This window comes from Thunnus maccoyii, chromosome 7 (genome assembly GCF_910596095.1).
Source record: "Thunnus maccoyii chromosome 7, fThuMac1.1, whole genome shotgun sequence".
Taxonomy (NCBI): Eukaryota; Metazoa; Chordata; class Actinopteri; order Scombriformes; family Scombridae; genus Thunnus; species Thunnus maccoyii.
The window spans coordinates 19,752,400-19,775,597 of record NC_056539.1 but is presented as its reverse complement, the minus strand read 5'-3'; the positions used below and the strand labels follow the sequence as shown (position 1 = coordinate 19,775,597).

At 41.3% G+C, this 23,198-nt stretch overlaps 1 protein-coding gene across 6 annotated transcripts in view; it reads right to left on the bottom strand.

Moving 5' to 3' along the window:
• Positions 1-16,320, bottom strand: part of LOC121900265 (ephrin type-B receptor 3-like) — a 62,802-nt gene extending 46,482 nt beyond the window's left edge. For all 6 annotated transcript variants that reach the window (XM_042416441.1, XM_042416445.1, XM_042416443.1 and 3 more), the window contains exon 1: positions 15,591-16,320. In XM_042416441.1, the coding sequence (XP_042272375.1) occupies positions 15,591-15,654 (64 nt within the window). In that variant the 5' untranslated portion in view covers positions 15,655-16,320. The remainder of the gene's footprint in view (positions 1-15,590) is intronic.
• Positions 16,321-23,198: the final 6,878 nt, after the last annotated feature.

The window sequence follows — 23,198 nt, the reverse complement described above, 5'->3', positions numbered from 1 at the left end:
CTTTCTCTAACACATACATACACAAACAGAAACTCATCCTGTCATTGTCGTAGGGAGATGGATGTCTAAATAATCTCACCATGATTGCAGAACAACTTGCATCACCGATCCACACTCAAGGACCCTCACACAATATACAGCAAGTCCACTAAACTCAAAAACCAGCCAACCGGCTTAGAGTTTATGCCTGACTCCACTTCCATCTGAAGGTGTCCTGTTGTCCTTAAAGCCCCTAAATGGCAGCATAAATCTAAGAGACAGACACTGGTCATACATCAAGACGAGGGAGGAGGAGAGGGACTCCATCTAAACAGGAAGTGAGGTAAGTTGAAGTTTCATGGTTTTGCTGAATGATGAGGATGACAAATAAGATTAGAGAGGGAACTGGGAGCTCTCGGTCAAATATCTTTTCTTTACTATCTTTTTTTCTGTATTGAGGATATATAGTGCATATATTTTTTGTTGTCATGTCTACATCTCCATGCCTCTGTTTTTCTCTTGGGATTTGTAGGAGGAATATGGGCTACCCTGGCTAATGTATTATTCACCCTTCATTGATGTGTAACTAAAGCTGGCAGTTTGGAGGGAGCGGGGTGTCACCAATTACCCTCACACCACTACTACCTACACACACACACACACACACAGACACACACACACGCGGCCGCAAGGCACCCATTGATTTATGTGCTGCCACACAGTGTATGTTAGTGCACATACATGCACACACACATTTTCCTGTATCTAAAACATAGATTTCCATTTTGAATGGATGTGCATCTGTGTGTGTGTGTGTGTGTGTGTGCAGGGACCCAGAAGGTCATCTGGGAATTTGAACAGAACCACAAAAGTATTATCACCGGCAAACATCCATAGCTCTGTGTGTGTGTGTGTGTGTGTGTGTGTGTGTGTGTGCGCGTATTCTGGCTGGCCAAGAATCTTGGGAAATCAAATACAGGGCCTAGTAATAGGGGAAAAATGTACAACAAATATATATAAATAGAAGGGGAAGCTGGTAAGTTAATCAAAATGACAGAGTTTTTTTAATACATACATTTGCAGGGGTTATCTGGTAAAAAGGTTAGGCTGTATGGGGACAGTCAGTAGTCAGTCTATACATTAACCTGTGCTTGTTTGACAGCCTACTCTGTTTTCAATTAGCATTGTATGGATAATTCAACCACCAGAGAGGCAAAGTGTATGAATTGTAACACAGTGAAAAGGAGGAAGAACAACAGGTGAAGCTACTTTGGAGGCAGTGACAATGAAGGAAGTTTTTTTTTTTTTACTCCTGTCTTTGCCTATTCACACATATATGGACATATACAGTGTATGTACACAAAAAAGAGGACTCTTGTTTTGCACTAGGTTTGTCCAAGAGAGGCAAAGGTTTACTTTTCCATAGCTCACCCAGAAGTTTCACCCACATACCCACCTGCTTTACTGTGATCCTTGTAACACAGCCTGTGGCAAACTTAGCTAGTTAAAAAATAACAATCACAATGTTTATGCCTAAGCTCACCCATTAGCACAAGTGTTCAGCTGGGTTCAGCTCTGGCCTGTGGCGATAAAATCTGAAGGGAATAAACAACAATGAGGTGCAAGTTTGTTTTTCTCCCCCACAGGAAACATGGAAAATGAGATGCACCAAAAATATCAGTATGTTTCCATCCAGCTCATATGTATTCCATCTACCTTCAACGCACACACTTAAACACACGCCAGACCTTGTGGTGGTCCAAGTGAGCTAGGTGGGGTTGGTAATGCTCCAACCAAAGGGTGTGGATCAGCACTGACCTGATTAGTCATCGGCCTTGACCCCGAACCAACCAAAATGGGTAGAATACCAATTAATACCCTGGGCTGCTGGCCAGTAAATCTGACTTGGGACCAGTGTTTATGGGATTCAAACTGCACCACACGAGGCCACAGTGGATGGGCTAACTGACCCTGAACAGTGACTTCATCATTGAAAGGAAGGGAAAAAGGCTTTTGGGCATGGTGTTTGCAGGACTGATTGGTAGTTACAGTAATTATAAGATTGAGGTTATAGGAATGATGTCATGCTACTGGCAAACTTCATTCAAAAAGGTGTTATGAAGTCAACAGTATGCATCTGTTGTTTTCCATGCCTGTAACAAGCCCCTGTTTAATAGAAGACACACAATCATATCAATAAATCACAGCAGAAATAAATCTGCAAAGCCCTCACTGCTCTCGGAAAGTGTTGATATTTCACCAACATGAAGCCTCCCAATCTGTTCCTTCAGGTTCTCTTCTATATCTAATGACCGGTGAGGCTCAACACATCCAAGCTGCTCTATTCTTGAGTTAATGAACAGGTGAGGAATTACTTAGACAGACGGAGATGGAAATTGATTTTTTTAAGTGTTGCCTCATTATCCCATGTGGAGCACTTTATCCAGTACCACAGAAACACAACACCAGACAACGTGGGTTGTGTAATGTCAAGGTCATATGGGTGTTATGGTTCTTTGTGGTTCTTTGCATAGACAGAGTGGGGGTTGGTGGTCCGGGTTCAGATTGTATGGATTGTCTGGAAGCAGAGCCATTAGTGACGGACTAATTAGGGAAGACCAAGTGGTCTCCAGTACCGGTCGAAGCCAAGATTCATAAATAAGTAAGTGCAGGGGCAGCTTGGTCGCTTAATTAACAAAGCGTGAAAAAAGGGCGTGAATCCCAAGAGGCACCAACCCAATCTGGTTGCATGGATGGGATATCGGCAGCGATCCTGTCTATCTTGATAGCATTGATTGATGGCAAGCCAAATTGAATCTCTAATCATCACCACCCTTTTAGTTCCTGCACCCCTGGGGATTTACAGAGGCCAAAAGTGGCACAGGGGGTAATGCTTTTGCATCCCTTCCCTGACACTGGTGGCATAAACATAGCAACTCCCCCCAACCTTTCTCCCCTGTTCACTTGACCATCCCCATCTGGCCAGGAGTTATCTGACCCCTGTGTGTGTTCTCACTCACACTTTCATGTCTCTGCCGATTGTTTTCACACTTGAGCTGTTCAGCTGAGGTATTTAAGACCCTGACACCTCATACGACTCACACTTAGACACCCTCTGTCACCTAAAGCAACATATTGTGTTACAGCTCACCGAGGCACTTGCCTTTCTTTTTTGTAGTCGTTTCTTCTGCGCTAATCTTTTTTTATTGTCCATGCTAACAGCCGAGGAACATGTATTGTGAAAAAAGCCAAGGGCGACAATGACAAGTTGAAAGAAAAGTACATGTCAGACCTGTCATGTAAGTGTCAGTCTTTGAACCTGATTTTTTTTCTTCCGTTTCTGTATACAGAACACCATTTGGCCTTCGTGAGATACGGGAAACAATTTTGATCAGTGGAATTTGGGGAGATGACGCGCATTTGCCTTGCCTTTTAACTGCAGCCTTTCCTCTCTCCATACACAATAGGGGAAGTCATCTTGACAGTCAAGACATTATCAAGTAGTGGGCAACAACAAAGGGTCTCTGAGCAATAAATAGCATCTGTCTCCCAGGTGCTTACTGTCGCTGTTGGGATTTTGATATCAAAAGGGCATGAGATAACAGGGAAAGGAAAATAATACTGCAATTAGGACCTACTGTAACTGTGATAAGCTGCAGTCACAGAAGAGGGAACTGAAGAGGGGCAGAGGGCAGAACGATTGGACAAAAGGGATGGCATGAAAGAACAAAAGACAAGAATGACAGTTAAAGAGAAGGGGCGGAGAGATCATAGGCTGAGAGTAAGGCTGAAAAAGGGACAAGGCCAGAGAGTGACAGGGAGGTGAAGAAAAGGAAGGAAAACAGCAAATAAAAGGAGGCTTTGTCTGCAGAGGATTTTGCTTAATGCCCACCTTTGGGTTCTTCCTCTTTGGCATGCCACGGCGCCAAGATGTCTGGCTGGCACAATATATGTAGGGACCTTGAAGTTGGTGCCACCTGATTAACTTGTGCTAAACCACCACCGTAGTTATACATCCTCAGACGTCCTCTAATCAACTGACAATAGAATATAGTGGTTCATATCAGTGGCTATCTGAAGGTAAACTTTGACACAAACCAAATATTGAAACAAGAGCAGGTAGTAAATCCAAAATAGGCTATAGGTAAGCTTGCAATCACTGCTCATATGCAACTTGTGTTTACTTACTTGCTCCCTCTGCCTTTTGTTCAACTCTAATTATTTCGTTCCATCTGCCATTGACTCACCCATTCTGACATTATCGGAGATTGCATCTTGAAATCGTCACACAATGTTTCCATTGATCGGCACTGGCTTGCTTGTCAGAGTCATTAAAAAACCACTGGCAGATTCCTTCCAGACTGCATCAAAGCTTAGACTCTTCATCTGGGACTGATGTGAGTGTATGTGTGAGTAAGAGATGGAGACTGAGGGTTAAAGATAGTGAAAGGTATTGGGGAAAGCAGTGGATCTCTCTTCCCAGGCATAATCTTGTAGCTGTGAGGAAGCTGCATGGCGTGAAAGTGGAGACTTGGACGATAGATTGGTGGCAAATGTCCAAGTCAGGAGATTAAAGTTTCTCTGCTCAGATGGATCTCACCATCCCAGAACCCACCAGTGCTCTTTTCCTCACATCCTCACACTTCTTCCTCCTCTTCTTCTGCCTCCTACCTGTCCTCCTCCATCCTTACCCCTTAACCTCAACTCAGTTGTCCTCGGCTCCCTGCAAACTCTCTGCAACAAGCCTGCATATTTACTTTTCTCAACACCTTATGAAATAAACTGGCTGGCCATTACACAGAACTAATTGGCTTTTAAAAATGAAAACCATCTCTTTTTGCCCCCCTCTCTTTCTCTCTCTGCACAGCCTCACACACACAGAACTCCAACTTTGAGGGGCTTTAATAACTGATAACCTTCTGACTTTGACTCAGTAGGTGGAAGAGAGGACCATGGCGAGAGTTGGACCCACCATGCAAATCGCTCACCTAGCCCAGCTAGAGGCTCAAACGCCAGAGTAGGGCGGGGTAGTTTATACATCATAGCATATAAGGGGCATCCCTAGAAGTGAATGAGCTTGCACCCAGCACAAATCCACCACCTACTATCTCTATCCTTCCCGTGATGTTGAAATCCACAATGCTAACAAGCTAATCTCGCAAAGTTAAAAGGAAGGTCAGATACCATGTATAAACTCTAGCAGAAGATGTCTTGCCTTCTTGATCTCTTTTTAATCCCTTCTCTCTCTTTCGTTTCGCACACATACATACACACTGCTACACACCATCAAAACACCATATTTCTGTGGAACCAAAGCGGATAAGAAATGAGGAGTCTTTGAACTGTCTGGATGTTTCAAGCCCCTTCTTCTCCTCTCGATCTCTGAGCTCCCCTGCTGCTCTGTTGGGACGGGGAGAAAAGGGCTGATTGATGGGGTCTGACAGCAATGAAATGAATGGAACCAGCTGATTGATTCATTAGCAGTGGAGTGAGTGGATGTGGATGCAGGCTCTGACCCTAAGAAGCAGGCGGGTGAGTGCATGAGGATGAGGTGGGGGGAGTTCATGTGTATGTGTACTGGGCAGAGGTAATGTGTGCATGCGTGTGTATGACTGTGTGATTAAGCAACTGTCACCATTCATGTGTGTTAAGTGTGTGTGTGTGAGTTGAAAGGTCAGAAGGGATTTCCATAGGGTGTGAGAGGGAAAGGGAAGCTGTTTATGGCCTGACTTGGCACAGAGGGAGGTGGTCAGCCTATATTGTGCAATGCTTTTATCTGACTCATTGCAATTAGTCATCACAGCACTTGTTGTCACATCCTTGTTAAAATCACAGCTAACAGCCATCATGTCACTAGCAGAGAAATATAAACTTGAAATATGCTTGAAATAGCATAATACATATGAATTTTATCCACAGTTGAGTTGTGTAGTTTAGTAAACCTGAACTGATATTAAGGCGATGTAATGAAATAAGTCATGTGTATAATAAAACTTATAAAATTAATATACTCAACCAGTTGGAGTTGATTTCATCTTAATATCAAAAGGAAGAAAGTCTGCTGGGGAACAGACTTTCTTTTAAAAGTAGAGCTGACTGAAGCTGATGGCAAACCCACAGGGTGGCCTAACTTCCCTTCCCGTCTACTGAATACACAGAGTATCTGTGTCACACTCACACACCACTTTACAGCTCTCTGTAGTCTACAGTTTTACCAAATGGACAGGTGTCAGGACCATCTGAGTAATAAAAGACCAAAAGCAACACCTCCACATTTGCTAGATTGCCCCTGAGAAATGATGGCCTTAATAATAGCCAGTTATGCTTTTTGATCATCTTTTCATTGTCCTCTAAATATTGCACTCACTTAAACATTAAAGTCACTGTGTCACTGAGACTCAGTTATAACTTGAGCTGAGGTTAAATAAATGCTCCCCACAGCTGGCAGTGCCTCCAGGAGGCTGCTGTGTGGAACCATGGGGATTATGTAAATATCCTGACAAAAGGTCACGTGTGACTGGAGCTGCTGCCACTGAAATGTGTTGGATTCACCGTGTGTGAGCCGTGTGAAGGAGAGTGTGTTGAAGATGTTCAGAGTGAATTTGGTGCACTGCTGATAAGAGAGCAGGGGTCTGGTTAAACCTGCTGCTGTTCTTGAGAAGACAAAAAGAGAAAGGGAGAAATATTTTACAGAAGTGGGGAGCCCTCCTCTTGCCTGTGGGCCTTTTGAAGTGAAGATCAAGTGCAGGTGGCGAGTGTTTTTGACACCAAGGATGAAAAGTGGGGTAAAATAAGGTGTAATAGCGGCCTGCTGCAATGCTGCACTCAATGTGAACAGAAACACAGACCCCTTACCAAGTAAAATATACACCGTTTAAACACTCTTGTTCTCACACATGCATTATGGTTAATTACAGTGGACATTCGAGCCCATCACATCAGTCATGACTTCAGCTTTTCCTTGAAGCTGTTCCTATCATCACACATTGGCTTACACAGTATGGCTTTTTGAAAATTAACAAAAGCTGTTTTCCTGCTCTTGAAGGGAACATGGCCTGGAGCTAGGCCTTGTGCCTCAAAAAGTCCCACCATCAACCACCCAGCTACAGTTAAATTCAACAAAGAAATTTCCCTCCCCATTTCCTCCATCTCTCTTTTCTTCTTATATTTAACAAGACCGGCAAGGCTGAAACCAGGTGATGTGGCCTTTCTTCCCCCTCAAGGCACACAGTTTTACAGCGGCGTCCACTCTCCAGATGTAACTGGCTATTTTTAAAGACAAATATCAAAGATCTCTTTCTGCTCCATCGGCGAAATTTGTTACAAGAGTCTAAGGCTTGTAAAGAAATGCCGCGAGGAGGCCCGGAGGTGGATCAAAATGCTGCTGTAGAAGGAGTCTACCCCCCCAGACCCCATCCTTCGAACCTCCTGTGTTCCTTCAACTGTCCTTGCTTTCTCTATGCTCACCAAGTAACGATCGAGTTAAATGGCCGTCACATGTCCATACAGGCTCTTAGTCATCTTTCATAAAATCCTACATGCAAATAGTACAACTGCCCTGATCTACAGACTGGCCACGATGATGAAAAGAACATCTCTGACCCAGTCTCTGACCATGCTTTTGACCTGGTCTGCTGGTGTTTATGTGTGTCAACGAGCCATGGAAAATCGCAGTTGGTCCCTCTAAATATACATATCCTTTTCAGTGTATTTTTATCCACCTGGAATATTATAACCCCTGGAGGTTGATTGTGTTAGAACAGCTATTGTTGAGAAGGAACAAGACTAGCCTTGGGGAGTGACAACCCCCTACCCACGCCTCAAAATCATCCAACCAGACCCCCCTAATGACCCCTGGTTTAGGGGTCACAGGACGTGGGTTGAGAGTGGGTGGGAAGCACAGCAGGCCCTAACTCAGTTATAATCTGGACATTTTGACACATGGTCATTTCAGCTGCACTTTATGGATATCCGGTGCAGACAGGGCCTATAAAACGCCAACTCTGATGGCCGTTACTGTTATGTCAAACATTTCATCAGTATTTTGAAAGCCATTAATATGGTGCAGTAAGGACCAAAGTGGAGGTGAGTCTATCTGAGCGTGCTGAACGAAGTGAAACACCTATCATCCGTACACACACACACACACACACACACACACACACACACACACACACACACTATTAAACCGCCATATGCTGGTCTTTCCCATGACAAAAAATGAACAGGTTTTAAATAAATTTAGACTGATATACAAAGGGCCGTCAATCTACTTTTTTGTCTTTTCCCCCTTGCAGGAAATAAAATTATAAGAGAAACATTAAGTTTAAAATGGAAAATCTGTTGCTGCGATCAAAACGAATATCAATTTTGGTTTACAAGGAACTTTAATGAGGATGGTATCTCCATCTCTCATTGCCAGCCGTCACTTCGTTTTAATTGAATCCACTTTTGTTAGTGAAGTAGCCATATCCTGACACACTGTACCCCCAGCAACTCACACACAAACACTCATCAACCCCTGAACCCTCCCAAACACACATACACACGCACTCCTACCCACTAGATGTGCCACCCATCTTGCGCTGCCTGTGAGTGCAAACATCTCTCCCTCGTTCTCTTTCCCTCACTCTCTCTCACTCCCATTTTATGTGTGTGTGTGTCTCTGTCTCTCTCTCTTGTTCTGCTCGGCTGACTATGGACAGCAGCAGGGCGTCTGTGTGGTGGGCAGGCCCAGACACATTCGCCCTCCCCTGCTCACTCTCGACAGTGGGTGTCAAAGACCTGCCATCCCACAAGGCCCCTCTGTCAGATGCCAGGATGGCCTGCACACACAAATGGCATACACAAAACAGCCATACACACACAGAGCTTTGGGATTTCTCCGGAAAATGTCCCTCAAAGAAGCAATTCTCTCATAAAGTTGACATCAGTATAGATTACTTACTATGGCTTGTTTACATGAACATAAATACATTGAAGGAAGTTACAACAATAATGAGAGTAAGGCAGGACACATTTAAACACTCTAAGTAGCGAGTATGATTGTGTTTGTCAGAGTGTAAATTTTGGTAAAACACAATGTAATCCACTTTTATTTATTTTTCATTGATTATATTCTTTGAATGAGATTACACCATTCATGTTATGATAATGTCACATAAATTATTTTAGTGTCACGATATAGTAAAATGTAAATGACTAAACTGGCTAATTTATTTATTAGCACTAGTTACTACTACTATTTAGACTTGTTGCTATTGTGCACATATAGACATAATGAACCTGACATTTATATCTAAATATTCATGTCAGCTGAAAAAGATAGGAGTTGGGTAGGATTTAAGGTCACCGAGTCACTGTGTTACTGTTATAATAATATACTTATGCTCTATTTCTCTAACATCATAATTTTGCCAATAGTTTTTTATTCTGTCTCTGCTGATTCTGTTTTGTAAGCTCTAAAAGCAAACCCCCTTAATGTTGTAAAGCCCTCGAGTAAAACAGACTTGACTTGACCTGACGACCCCCTTGTGTCATATTTTCTCATCTTCAATACAGATTCCACAGTGCAGTGGTAGAGAAAGAAAAGCTCAATTGAAAATATCCCTGTTTTCATCCCTGCTTTTTTCAACAATCATCCTTCTTCATCCACCTCCTGGTGTGTGAAGACCCCAGCAGGCCAGACACGGCTGTTGCTTGCTACATGTGAAATTCCAGCTTGGTGAATCTTTCCATGCCGCCATTTGAGCCATGAGCCATCAGTCGGTGCACACATGAGTGCTCCTGCAGGCCCATTGCATCTGTAAAGTCTGCCGACTCTGCTTCTCTGTGGGTCTCTGATCCAAATCTGCCCCATATCCCAACCACTACCTCACAGCCCAGCCCCCCCATGCCATCCTGACCCAACTCCCAACATGTCGTTGTCCACCACTCCCCCTTCCCTTCTTCCTGAGAGCTTTACGCCAATCTGAACCTAAGTCACTGTACATCTGTTCAATATGGCTGCTGCCTAGCATATGACCTACCCACTGGCTGGGATCCCTGTCGAGGTCAATATACCAGGATACCGAGGCTGATGGCCTGGTGCTGTTGTTTTCTTTCATGGGTTTTCTTTGTTCATTTATTCTTTTGAACAAGTGCATGTCAAGATTTGTGTGACAAATTTGAACTCACATAGCAAGTATTTGAAATTTAAATGGACTATGGTACGTACAGTTTGAAAGTACTGTACACGAAAAGCAAAACTAACTCACTAGATTTGAACCGGATATAGGGCCTACGTTTTATATCCAGTTCAAATCTAGGGGGAAAAAAAGAATTTCCCTGCTTAGATAAGAATGAATCTAAGGAGACCATTTTGTCAGTGAATCTAAATTATTGCTCACAGAATTATCATTATTATTATTATTATTAATAATAATAATAATAATAATAATAATAATAATAATAATAATAATAATAATAATATATAACAATAGTCATTATATCCTTATTATATACTGATTATAATATTATTATTGTTAGAATTATTAAAATGATAGATCGTTATATCATTTATAATTATATAAATATATTTATTTTTTTGTGCTCAATGTGCATTTGTGGCTGTTGCACAACAGACAAAGTCATCCTTTAACTATCCAATTGATTCAGGACGCGTTGATAAATATCCTTATGAATGGGTAATTGTTTCTAGCAAGAAGACAGCAAGGCAATCTCCCAAATCAAACCTGATTCTGCGGTTTTAAAAGGCTGAGCGGCCCTGATTCACTCGATCAATAAGACCGCATCAGCTGACACTTTGTACACGTGTGTGTTTCTCCGTGTGACTGTCTCTAATTACACCCTTACCAGCATTATCTCATTTCTTAAAATGAAAAAAATAAGAATAGATAAATAGACAGATAGACAGATAGACAGCTAGATAGATAGATAGATAGATAGATAGATAGATAGATAGATAGATAGATAGATAGATAGATAAAAGCCATTTAACATTTTGCTGACCTCCACATTGCCCTCCAGGATCACTCATTAGCAGAATTGCCAGGATGACTTTATTTTGCAAATTCACTTTCACGCCTCTTTAACACGCTTCCACTCTGCCTTTGAATGGTCACCAAAGAGCCACTTAATAGTTCCTTTTGTCACTTCAACTGTGGCCCTACAATACATTTGTTCAGTAATTTGCTTTTTGGTGTTATGTAGAAGAGCTCCTGCAGTAAAGTTTAGCATTTAAGCCTCACTGTGAGTTCTGTTATGGCCACACAGACTGATGCTGCGCTCTTAAATCAAGCCTCCGGACAGCAAGTGTGCCCGACAAAATGGCCCTGTTACTCTGTTCATCATGAATGTTGATTGAGTTTAAGCAAAATGCAACACTCCACAATCTATAAACAGGTCCAAAGTTGATCTTGTAAAATGTATTGATATTAAGAAGAAGAAAGATTTTAAAAAGCTGTCACACTGGTTCTTTCTCTGAAAGACAGGGATTAAAAACACACCCGCTGACAAACAGTGTTTACTTAAAATCGCTTAAATTATAGTTTACGCACGTATTATATTTCTTTGAATATAGATTACCCGTATTTTCATTTCTGAAGGGAAAAAATCCAGCTACGCCCTTTATCTTCATGAAACGTTATTTTGTGTGGCCTATTTTTGTTTTAGATTTAAAATCAACTATTTTTATGGGTTTAGTTTGTCTGATGATCACCACTTGGAGATAATAATTTACAATCCCCCTCCTCTCCAAATTTTTTTTTTTTTTTTTTAAATTTGCCACTGCGCCATTGCCTGTCACAATGTCTTATCACGGTGATAATATAAGTAATAATGATGCTGACGAGGGGACCTCCTCTGCCACAAAAAGCCCGGGGAGAATAAAACATGGGAGAGAGTAAGATGAGAAATGTGCCAACTGCAAACAGGCACAGGAAAGCTCCTGTGGAGGTGTGATCTCACCCACATAAAAAACACTAACATGTGCGCTTCAAAGGCCCCGGTTGTGCGTAATCACTCTACGAATTATACCGTCATAAATAGAAAAAAAAGCATGGAGAATGAGTGGGGGACCTGGACTGCGAATATAAAAGCCCATTTGTCTTAGTTTGGACAGGAAATTATTCAAGGTGAGAGTTATTCAACGAGAAGTCGTCATAAGAGGTTTGGAGTTTTGGTTGCAAGCATAACAGGGTTTTTTTTTTTAGCCATGATACATAACATACAAACCTTTTTTCAGTATACATATGTAAGTCTATTCAGTTGTGGCACTTGAAGTGGGATCCGTAGTAAGTTTGCTCACCTGAAACTCCCTCTAAAGCTTACAGGCTTTAAAAGTCTAAATAAGAAACAGTAATGTGTCTTCTTTAAGCAACAATAGAAAGCCATAATGCACACACATCGATGCATTAGGACAATAAACTCAAACAAACGGCATCCAAGTAGGTTTACTTGTCGGCCTCCTTATGTTCTCATGGTGCCTGTGCTCATGTCCTTTTTTTCTGTGCTTCCTCACTCCATCACAAGTAATTTACACCGGAGAGTAACCAATCCGCCTGTGCGCTACAGAGGACTGTCATCAACGCAATTTGTCTCCTCAGCACACTGATGGCAGCTTTACAGTCAAGGTCTTTCTTACACCCAGTGAGGCCATCGAATATCCTGACCTCACCAGCTTTGTATCGATGTGCTTCTTGTTTTGGCAAAACATAAAACATTAACTAAGCAAATCGGAATACATTTTACTGCCCAAACTGTAAATACCCAGCTGATCAAAGTGAATTAGATGTGATTTGCATAGGCTATTGATTAATTTTGCACAGAGACACGAATCAACCATTATGACGAGAATCCCAAGCCTTGCGCAAAATAACTGGTCATTCGCTTTTGGGCCTCATTTGAGCCACGTACAATTACCCAACCAGTTAATGAGGCATAATGTCTGAGTAGATTCAAATGATTGTTTAGCATTGTTTGCAGAAACTGTGGGACTCACAAACGGGCGAAGCCCCGGGTGTAAGGGCCCCATAATTAAATAATTAAAAGCAACTCAGTTTACAAGATTGAAGACGTTGGGATTAACTATTGCATTTCCATTTGAGTAGCAGATGTGAGGGAGGAAAAAAGTCAAAACGAGGGAGAGAGAGAAAGAGAGAGAGAAAAAAAAAGAAAAGAAAACATGAATTCATTAAGAGCCTCTCCCCGGGCTGTGTGACCCCGGGACCCGGAGAAACGCATAGTGGGGCCGGAGAAACTTCCCCTACCAGGCCGCTTGTTTCTCCCTAAATCGCCATAAACCCAGAGATCCCAGAAAGAAGTCCCAACAGCGGCCATAAATCATCCAGCTGTATTAGAAGCTTAGGTAAACCCCCAGCCAGGTCGGTCGGGTACAATTTATGGCATCACTTATGTGGGGAATATATTGTTCTAACGAAATACATCAATTTCGAGCCCATGCGCATCCAAGTCATTACTACTGCCAAGAAAACACCCAGCAGCTCTCTCTGCCCATGTGTCTCCATTTCTATCTATCTATCTATCTATCTATCTATCTATCTATCTATCTATCTATCTATCTATCTATTGAGTCCCCAACTTAAGCGCAACACTCCACTCGTCCATTCAAGCCATGTGTTTTAAGTCAATGGTTCCCAACTGGGGTCAGGTGACCTTCGGGGGGTCACTGAGAGGAGTCCGGGGGGTCTGTAGCAAAATAAAGAACTACAATTTCAAAACAATTTAGTTCAGGAGAATGTTGGGATTAGAAAACTGTAATATGTGATAAACATCCTTCTACTGAGTAGGATTTTAATTTATTCAGCACTTTATTCAGCAACATCAAAAGTGCACCAAAATGTGCTTAGTGGTGTATAAGTTTGTGTTTGGATGATTTCAGATGTATGAGCGAAGAGGTAACTTCTGGTTTAGAACTTTTATCATAATTAACTTCGTTATCAAGAGGAAGCAGTAAAACATCAAACCGTATCAGATAGGCTTTACATTATTTTCAGCCTCGGTACTTGTGTATTCTTTACGCCTGGTCCTGACAGAGGAAGCATTGCTTCTCTTTTTGATCAAAACGGGGATTTCATGAGGAGTTCAAAAAGTAGTGTGATGTTTTCCCAGCACGGACAGTAACAAGCCTACGGGTGTTTTTAAGGTCAAAACACTCGAAAGTGGAATGAGAGATATACTTGAATCAAATGCAAGCATGTTGGTATTGTACCAGATTACAAAAAATATAATCTACATTTTAAATAATTCACTTTAGTAAAGAGTGTTCACTATAAGTAACACAACCTGCCAATGAAGTGGAATAAATAAAATTTTCAAGATAGAAATGGTTTCCACTTTTATATTTTTATGATTTATTGACAGCCTGGCTACTGTAAATAGCTGATGTCTCCGTTTTATATCAAATTGTTGGCCTCAATTAGAAAATGGTCAAACAAAAAGTTGCGTTGAAAAATAATTCATCCCATTCATCTAACTGACGGGCGTATTCCACTTCTTATTAACAAAAGACTCTTACGGCATTGTGCGCACAGGTCGTGAACAAGCTCAGAGAGAAAAGCGTTCAGTGAGCCAGTGGCCCACTGTCCCACTTTCCTACTGGCACCACAAGCCAGGGAGGCTCGCCTAGACTCCAGCATGATAAGTTCAAGCTTTAGGCCTTATTTCGCCGATCAGAGCAGAATGAGACATTCAAAAATGTAGGGGAAAAAATAACAGAAGAGTGGGACACTATCTCGCAGGGGTGGTGGTGGGGGGGGAGAGGCAGCTCGAATTTCCCATCGATTTTACGCACGGCAAACATCAACATTCAGCAAAGGCAGGCGGAGTTGTTGGAATAAACTGGTATAAAATATAACTGTAAATAATCAATCGAATTCATTTTAATAGAAAACAGTAACAAGGCTCAAACGAAATTAAAATTAAACGAGTCACGATTAATTTGAATTCAGGATATTTAGCGTACTAAATTACATTGTGTGTTTCTTGATATTAGAAAAAAAAACGTAATAAAGCTTTTCCAAATGAATTGAATAGGAATATATACTTTTATCCAGTATTTTTGACAGTATACTTTGGACTCCAGCTGATGGTGTACATGTCAAAAGGCCACACACTCACACAACCTTAAAATACACGCAGCCGACCTGAGGGAAAGTGTCTGGGGGGGCTTGGTGCCGCGACTCCCCGATGAGATACAGTGTGGAGCTAATTTCCTTAAAGTGACGAAGAAAGCTCTAGCAGCCGGCAATTGCTGATGTTACAAAAAGGAATACACAACTACCATTGAAATGTATGAGCTTTCGTTGACGCGCATAACAAATGTGTATTGAAACCCGCACCGGCCAGAGCGCATAAAGCCAGTAATGCCATTAAGCGATCCCTAAAAAAAGCCAGATGGTCACTTTGAAAATGAAACCTTGGTTTTAATTCGGGGGTGACAATAAAATAAAGAATTTGGGTACAGGAGCCTCACCCGCTGCGGTGCCCAACCTCGTAGAGGCATGGGTGCTGGCTCACTTGGTATGGAGGAAACATACGCTTTAGGCATCCTGCAACGCAACATAACACCATCTGAATATGAGATTTCTTACCTTCAACGGCGGATACCACAGGCAGCAAGAGGCTGCATAAAAGCAGAAAGTAATCCATTGTCATAAAGCAGTCAGGTCGGACATGTAAATAGACCCACGAGAGAGAGAGAGTGGAGGGAATACAATCCTGGGCGATCCGACGCTCCACGCACCCAGTCCCTGTCTCAGTCCCAGCTGTGTCAAGCCTCCAGGACCAGAGTTGCCCCCATTCACCAAAACACGTAAACTGAGTGTTCGGAGGAAATAACACCCTTGGTGTAAAATATGTGAATATAGCAGCCTTTCTCCCTTTTCAGTGATCTCCAACGTGCCTCTTTTTTTTTCAAACCAGAGAAAATGCAGTTGGCACAAGAATCCCAGTCCTTTCCCTTCGCATTGAGCGAATCAGCTGAAAACAGGTAGTCCAGTCCGTAGTCACCATCCGGAGAATATTTCCAGCAGTATTTCGTTGATAGTCACTGAGAAAAGAAATATCAGCCTTCTAGGGAAGATCCAAAGACTTTCTCTGTGGTCAGAGCAGAGGAAGAGATAGCCGCACTTGTGTCAGAACCATGGTGTAGTCCCAGCTAAGCATGTGCGCGCTCACATGCGTCCACGATCAAGTGGTATTCCCGTAAAAGAAACAGCCTCGCAGTTTACAGATATTTTATTCCCTGAGCGAATTTATCGGCTTTGGCTGTTATGTGAACCGTCTGCGTCGCTCGGCTTGTGCACTGGAATGAAGCAAACGGTTGTGGAGGAATAAGGAGAGAGTGTAAGGAGAGAGAGAGAGAGAGAGGGAGAGAGAGAGAGGGAGAGAGAGAGAGAGAGAGAGGGAGGGGGTGGGGGTGGAGGGGGGTGGCGGGGGGGTACCAGGAGGAGGGGTTACTATTGAAGCAGCTGCACTGAAAAACTGTCTACCTTGACAATCATTTAGTCTCACATTTATTATCAAAATAAAACCATTGTCTGTTTAAAACAAAGGTGCATTTATATATATTTTTTTCCTTCTTCCCAGACCACTCTTTGTTTCTCACAGCTCCTGTACCGAATAATTAAAGCAGCATATAAGGCAGTTTTCCCATCTAGACAGTCGTTGATATTGAAGAATAGAATTATTGGATATTTGCGGAATTATTTGTGCAACATTTTGGAATTTGTCATCGCAATGGCAAGCCTTAGATTAACGTCTTGATTGTGAAGTTGGCATTTACAGTTATTATTATAATTATTATTTTTAAACCTTTTCTACAGCGTGTCACTCTGCCTTTGGGACTCCCGGTCCATGTAGCTACAGACATGGACACACAGCGCCCCCCTGCGGGTCGCTCCGTTCTGATGCAAAGGAGAGAAGAAGTTTCTACTGAGTTATAGCTTTGATTAAAAAGCAATTATTTCTCTTCAGCTGCTTGACTACAAAATGCTAAAAACATCCCGAAAAAGCTCCGGTGGACATTTTCCTCCAAAATCTAAAACTGCACCTGGTCATTTTGAGATATTCTGTGAGTATGAAAGTGACATCATCACATCTAGTGCGTTTACATTCTAGACTCCGTTTCAAAAATGATATGGATGAATAAAAAAAATGCAATTTAAGACCATAACTGAATGATGCCAGCGAATACATCAACGTTTTTCACTAATTTCGATTTAAGAGTCCATGAAATCGAAGTTTTCTGTTCAATTTGAAGTAATAACAAAGCTGAGAAACTTTCCAAATCGCGACGCTTTTACCTGCGTGCTGAACATATAACTGCACAGTTAAATTGCTTTTTTATTTATAATGCAGCGAGTCATTTAGCTCACTTGGCAGGACAAAATACAGCAGTGTGTTTTTTTCTTCCTGCAGGACTATGGAGCTGCAATTTATTTTTCTTCTTTCTTGAATAAGTTTTTATTTTTTTAAAGGAGGGGTGCATCTGTCACGACCGGACTTTTACAGCCTTTCTCCTCAATCTCGCTGCCTTTACAGTCGTTTTATTGTATCAGTAAGTGCTTCAGTTTATTCTCAGAGCAGTAGTAAACAAAGTTAAATAATGTGCCAAGAATTATGCGTTTGGAGTCCAAACGGTATCTAACAATAAATGTTACTTTTTTATTTTACAGGAAAGTACTTTGCATGATGCACATTTTGCAGTTTTTAGCAGACATTATAATGCTTTTAAAAAACTGAAATAGCCTTTTTGCCGCCTATTGAAACTTGTGATCTGTGGGGAATAAGACTGCTGACAAAACTAAAGACAGTAACTCAGCACACAGGTTACTAACACATCTTGGTATTTAGAGGATATTTCACTAATATTGACATTTTATTTGATGCCATTTTCGCCAATTTAGTTTGTATAATTTAGTCAACTGCGGCATTCAATTAAGTCTGAAATATATAATAGAGCCAGAGATGTCAGGAGAGGCTGAACTTGGCACAGTCAGCATTAATACCAGGCTACTAAATAGCAGAAGTCAACTTCATTATTAATTATGTTGAATATTAATGTGTTCTCTGCAGTATTTGAAGATAGGAAAGAAGTGGAGAGCTATTATTATTAAAGTTAATATAAGGGAATTGCAGTATGCGGCCGTTTCTACTCCTCAACTTCAGTCTGTATGCAAAGAACAGCAGTTATGTTCATACAATTGAATTTGTCGCCTGTTCCGCAGGCATATATAGAAATATTTTAGCTGTGTTGTGGGAAAAAAAAGACCTGTGAAATGTCAAAGTGAAGCCAAATGACTGGTCTGTTAGTGTAAAGTTGAAAGGTGATTGGATGTCATTTCCTGAGAGGTGCAAGCAGACAGACGTAACCATGTGGTCTGTTGTGTGTTTGTATTATGTGTCAGTGTTGTCACACTGTCACAGTGTTGGGTGGTAATAAAAAATGTAAAGATATGATCTTCTGCCATTTGGCTTATTTGTGTAACCTAATTTTGAATATTATTTAATGATCAAAAAAGTAGTTTCTTTTGTCATCACCAAATTATCTAAAAGCTCCAACTTCCATCTCCAGGATTACATATTTTTCCTTTTTTTGGTTTGTTTTGTTTTGTTTTTTGTTTTTGTTTTTTGCAAGAAGACACAATTGTTTTCCCGGGTAGCTGACAAGAGACGTGATCCCTACTTTTTAAAGTGAAGCAAATCCCAATTTAATGGTTATAATATTGTAAAGTCACTGTCAATTATCTTTTCAGACACTCCCTTGCCTAAAATGTTCCAACAGTTTTGTGCTGCTTTATATGCTACTTTATATCTTTTTTTTTTCCAGTAAGGATTTTGGAGCAACCACCCCGCTGATATCAGAGAGAAAATAAATGAAGAAAAGCTTGTACTTCTGGATGTACATGAAGTTTTCCAGCTTGTGTTACGAGCCAACTTGTCAATGGGATGTTTTAACTTTATGTTCCCTCATGTCTGAAAACTATTTTTATATTTGCATAATGTGATATAAAGTATATTTCTTAGAATGAGTACAAAGATGACAAGAGAGAAGAACATTTAGGAGGCAATTATTAATCAACACTGATCTTACTGTGAATAAACAATAGACCAAAATCAATCAGTGAACTAAATGAAAAAAAAGTAAAACGGAAGAAAATAACCTAAAAATAACAGTTTTGCAACATTTCCTTTAAACTATTGTTAGTCTGTCTTGCCCCTGTGATTATTATTGATGTAGTTTGGTGACATGGCATCCCAGCATGGGGGATAACAGCCTTCAGGAATACTAAAAATATAATATCCACCGGAAATTACACATCTTTTTTATATACTATGCTAAATATAATTTTTTTTAAAACATGAAAACATTTATTGTTAACATTTTCCCTCTTACAAAAAATATCCAATCCCATAATACACTGAATAATGTTTTTAAATTAATTTTTTTTTTTTGTTATTATGAGAACAAATATATATGTGGAAAAGGACTATTCTTGTTGTACTCATCGTATTTTTTGTGATGTTAGAGATTTGGTCTTGATATGTTAAAATACAGAGAATCAGAGAAAAGAGACTTTAAAAACAGCCTTAGATTATATATTTAGAAGTAGGTGACAAAATATACACAGCTACTCATATGAATCCCTATACACCTCCCAACGACATAGTCCGTTTGAAAGGAAAATCATTTTATTAGCAAAGCGTCTTGGGTAAGAGGATCTGTGGCGGCTTCAAAGTAGACTGTCTCATTTGTTGCCAAAACCACTGAAGCCCCAGCTCCGCCGCCTGGTCGGGTCGGCCACCTCTGTTACTTCTATATGCTTCTGAATGCTCTTAAAAGGAAATTAGGTTGAAAGAACTAACAGCTACTTTACTTATAAAAGAAAACATAATGATAACTTTAAAACTCAAGCTTTTATTTTCGGTTTTACAGATTTTTGTTGGGAGTCTCTTACACCTTTGAGGGTTTCTCTCAAAAGATCAGAAAGCAAAAAGTTTGCTAAACAAAGGATTACCAGGAGTAGGTCTCAGAGAATTCCTTAACCCCCAACTGTTTGCCAATGTAAAAAAATAAGTGTGTCAAACCATAAATATGGGCTTGGTATAAACCAGCACACTGGGGGGGGGGGGACTTTTTCCAATGACTGGAACGTCCACATTAATAAAATGACGGTTCTTTCCTTTACAGCTATATAGTTGGGTTTTTACAAAACTTGTGGAGCAGGTTTATTTTTCAACCCTGCCTTTTCATGGAGTGTGTCATTTGGGTCCAGTTTGACGGTTGAGAGTTTTCTCGACACACACAGATATTGTTTCTGGAGGCCCTAGATTGATTTTTTCTTTCTTTTCTTTTTTAAATTTTTTTTACTGGAGCCTTACTACAACCATTACCAATAACCAAAACATACAGTACTTGGCCCCAACCAGTACCTCTTAATCTAACCCCAGAAAGGATAAGAATAAATTTTGACTCTTACTTAATCCAACTACTCTGAAATTAAATTTGAGACACCAATAAGCAATGCCTGATCTAGTTTAGAGTCCACAATTTGTTCCAAGTGAGACTCTAAACAAATACATATACACACACACACACGTATAAATGGCCCACAAAGTGCTCCTGAGAATGTCCCACAGCACCTGGCACACATTAGAAACTCAATAAGCAAAGTGGTAGACATTTTACTGCCATATGGAAATTTCTCAAGCTTACACCTACTGCGCCCTCGCCAGACCCTCACTAACCTCATCCATCCTTCCTCCCACTCATCTCGTGCCAGAATATCAGTGTCTCTTCTTTCTCCCTTAAAGGCAACACACTGACACACAAGCACAGACCGGAGACCTTTTTTTGACACACACTGAACTCTTCTTTCCCTTCCTCCCTCACAAATCACATGCTCGGACGCAAACACAAATACACACATTCACCCCTTCTAGTATGCATAAAACTCTTGCAGACTTCACAGACACACAGACACACAGTCGCACACACACATACGCACACACACCCTGTAGCTCTTATGTCTGGGTTTGGTCTAATAGCAGCACTAATGTGATGTGAGTGTGAGCGGATCGCTTTACTCTGGCAATATTAAGGGAATGGTGAGCAGTTGGTTATGTTAGAGTGTCTTTTGACGTGTGTGTGTGTGTGCACTATGTGTGTGTGAGTGAACAGGCAAAGAGGACTGGTAGTACTGGTGGAGGAGGAGTTGGTGGTGGGTGGCTCTGGAGAATCTCACAAGGGCTTAAAGCTGGAATCCAGGCAGGGCGGAGGTGCATGTGTGTGCGTGTGGAGGGGAGAAGGGGGCTGTTCAAAAGAGTTTTCGGGGGTGGAGGGATGGGGGTCTAATCCTTCAGGCCTTCACCACTGACCGAGCACTTAACACAGGATCACAAATGCAGCCCCAACTGAACCCCCTGAAGACCACCATCATCCACCCTCCTCTACACACCAGCACAAACACACACACACACACACACACACACATACCCCCAACACCACATTCACTGTCTAGCTCACGCCTCCAGCTCCAGTCCTGCCACTGTAAATCAGCACCTCCTTCCTAACCCCCACCCCCATACACACACAGAGACACACACACACCCACACACACTCACACAAACACTCCTCTCTTCTTCCCTTACCAACACCACCAACACCCTAACTTCTACCACAAACAGCTACTGTCTGTCTCTGGTGAGTATCTATCACCTTTCAGCACCTTCTCTACCTAAAAGAGAAACATATATTTCACTGTCTCAGCTGACTGCAGATTTATGACTCAACCACCCATCACCATGACCCGCTGTCTTTGTGCCGACAGACAGGCAGGCGTTTAGGCAGACGGGCGATCATAGACTGACGCAGTCATACGTGTATGAGAATCACAGTGATGCACAGGCACACATATGTGTAGCTGACAAACAGCTTGAGCATGCAAATTACATGCTGTGCGGACAAAAAGCAAAAGAAATAACCTTTCACCACTGTGACAGGATTACATAGACACGCATAGAAACGGGCGGTAGTTTGACAGGGTATGCTATTTGATGGGAAATAGGGGTATTGAGGTTGAAGTGGTGGTAAGTGATTATACTTGCTTCCAACTGTGGCAACTGAAGTTCAGTTCCTGTTTTAAGAGGAAGCTTCCAAGTGTAAATGAGCGATTTTCAGCCACAAGAAAACCTTTATTCTCAACCAAGGTTTCAGTTGCCTAGCCTTAGCTAAAGTTGTTCAACTTGCATAAACTCAACTGTTAGCAAACATTGTCATGTGGCCTTAAATGGACATGTCCAATTTGTCATATATTTCCTCATTATTTGTGCCCACGCTCATAATTAGAGGAAGTCATATTTGACAAAATTTCGAGAGGCTTCTGGATGAGAAACTCACTCTCAAAATTCTTGCGCGTCAGAGAATTATTCAAGCAAATATAAAGGATACATCTGTAACCTGTAAAAGAAAACAAGAAAATTGACCCAAAAATGTGTTTTGCTTATTTTTCCTCAATTTGGACGTTTGACTTTCAATTCATCTACTGATGGTGGGAAAGTTTCTCTGTGTTTACCTTAAATCTGAGTTTTATACATGTTCATAAAACAGGATTTGTGGCATCGCAACTCATTTGGAAGCCGAACATGGTCCAGTATGTAACTGTGTGTGATATGGAAACTTTACAGTAATCATCATATTCAATAATCTTCTTTCCAAATCGAGTATACTCTTAATTCAAAAGCACTTGCTAAAATTCACAGCAAACATACATCAGTCCACATACCCTTCACTTTCATTCTCAAACATGTTTTTCTTTGTCTGTCTTTTTCCCTCCATGCTTCTGTTCTCTGTATTACAGTTTTAGGTCTGGCCTTAGTGTCAGAGTAGGTAGGGGAGGTCAAGGCATGTACACTGGCCAGCAGAAACTGAACTGTACGCTTGAGAGCTTTTCCCATTAACACGATGGAAAAATCTTGTGTGCTGTGTGCCGCTACTATCATTGCCATTGTAAATGCATGGCCTTCTCAATGTGCGACCTGCTCCCTCTGTGCTCCTGAGGTACGCCTGCCTGTACATTACAGATTTATATGCTGTCTCCTTACATCCATGACTGAGCTTGAAATATCTCGAGCCTAACTCGTGCCAACACAATCGCTTTAGATTCATAAATATTCTGGACATTTCCATTGCAGCGGAG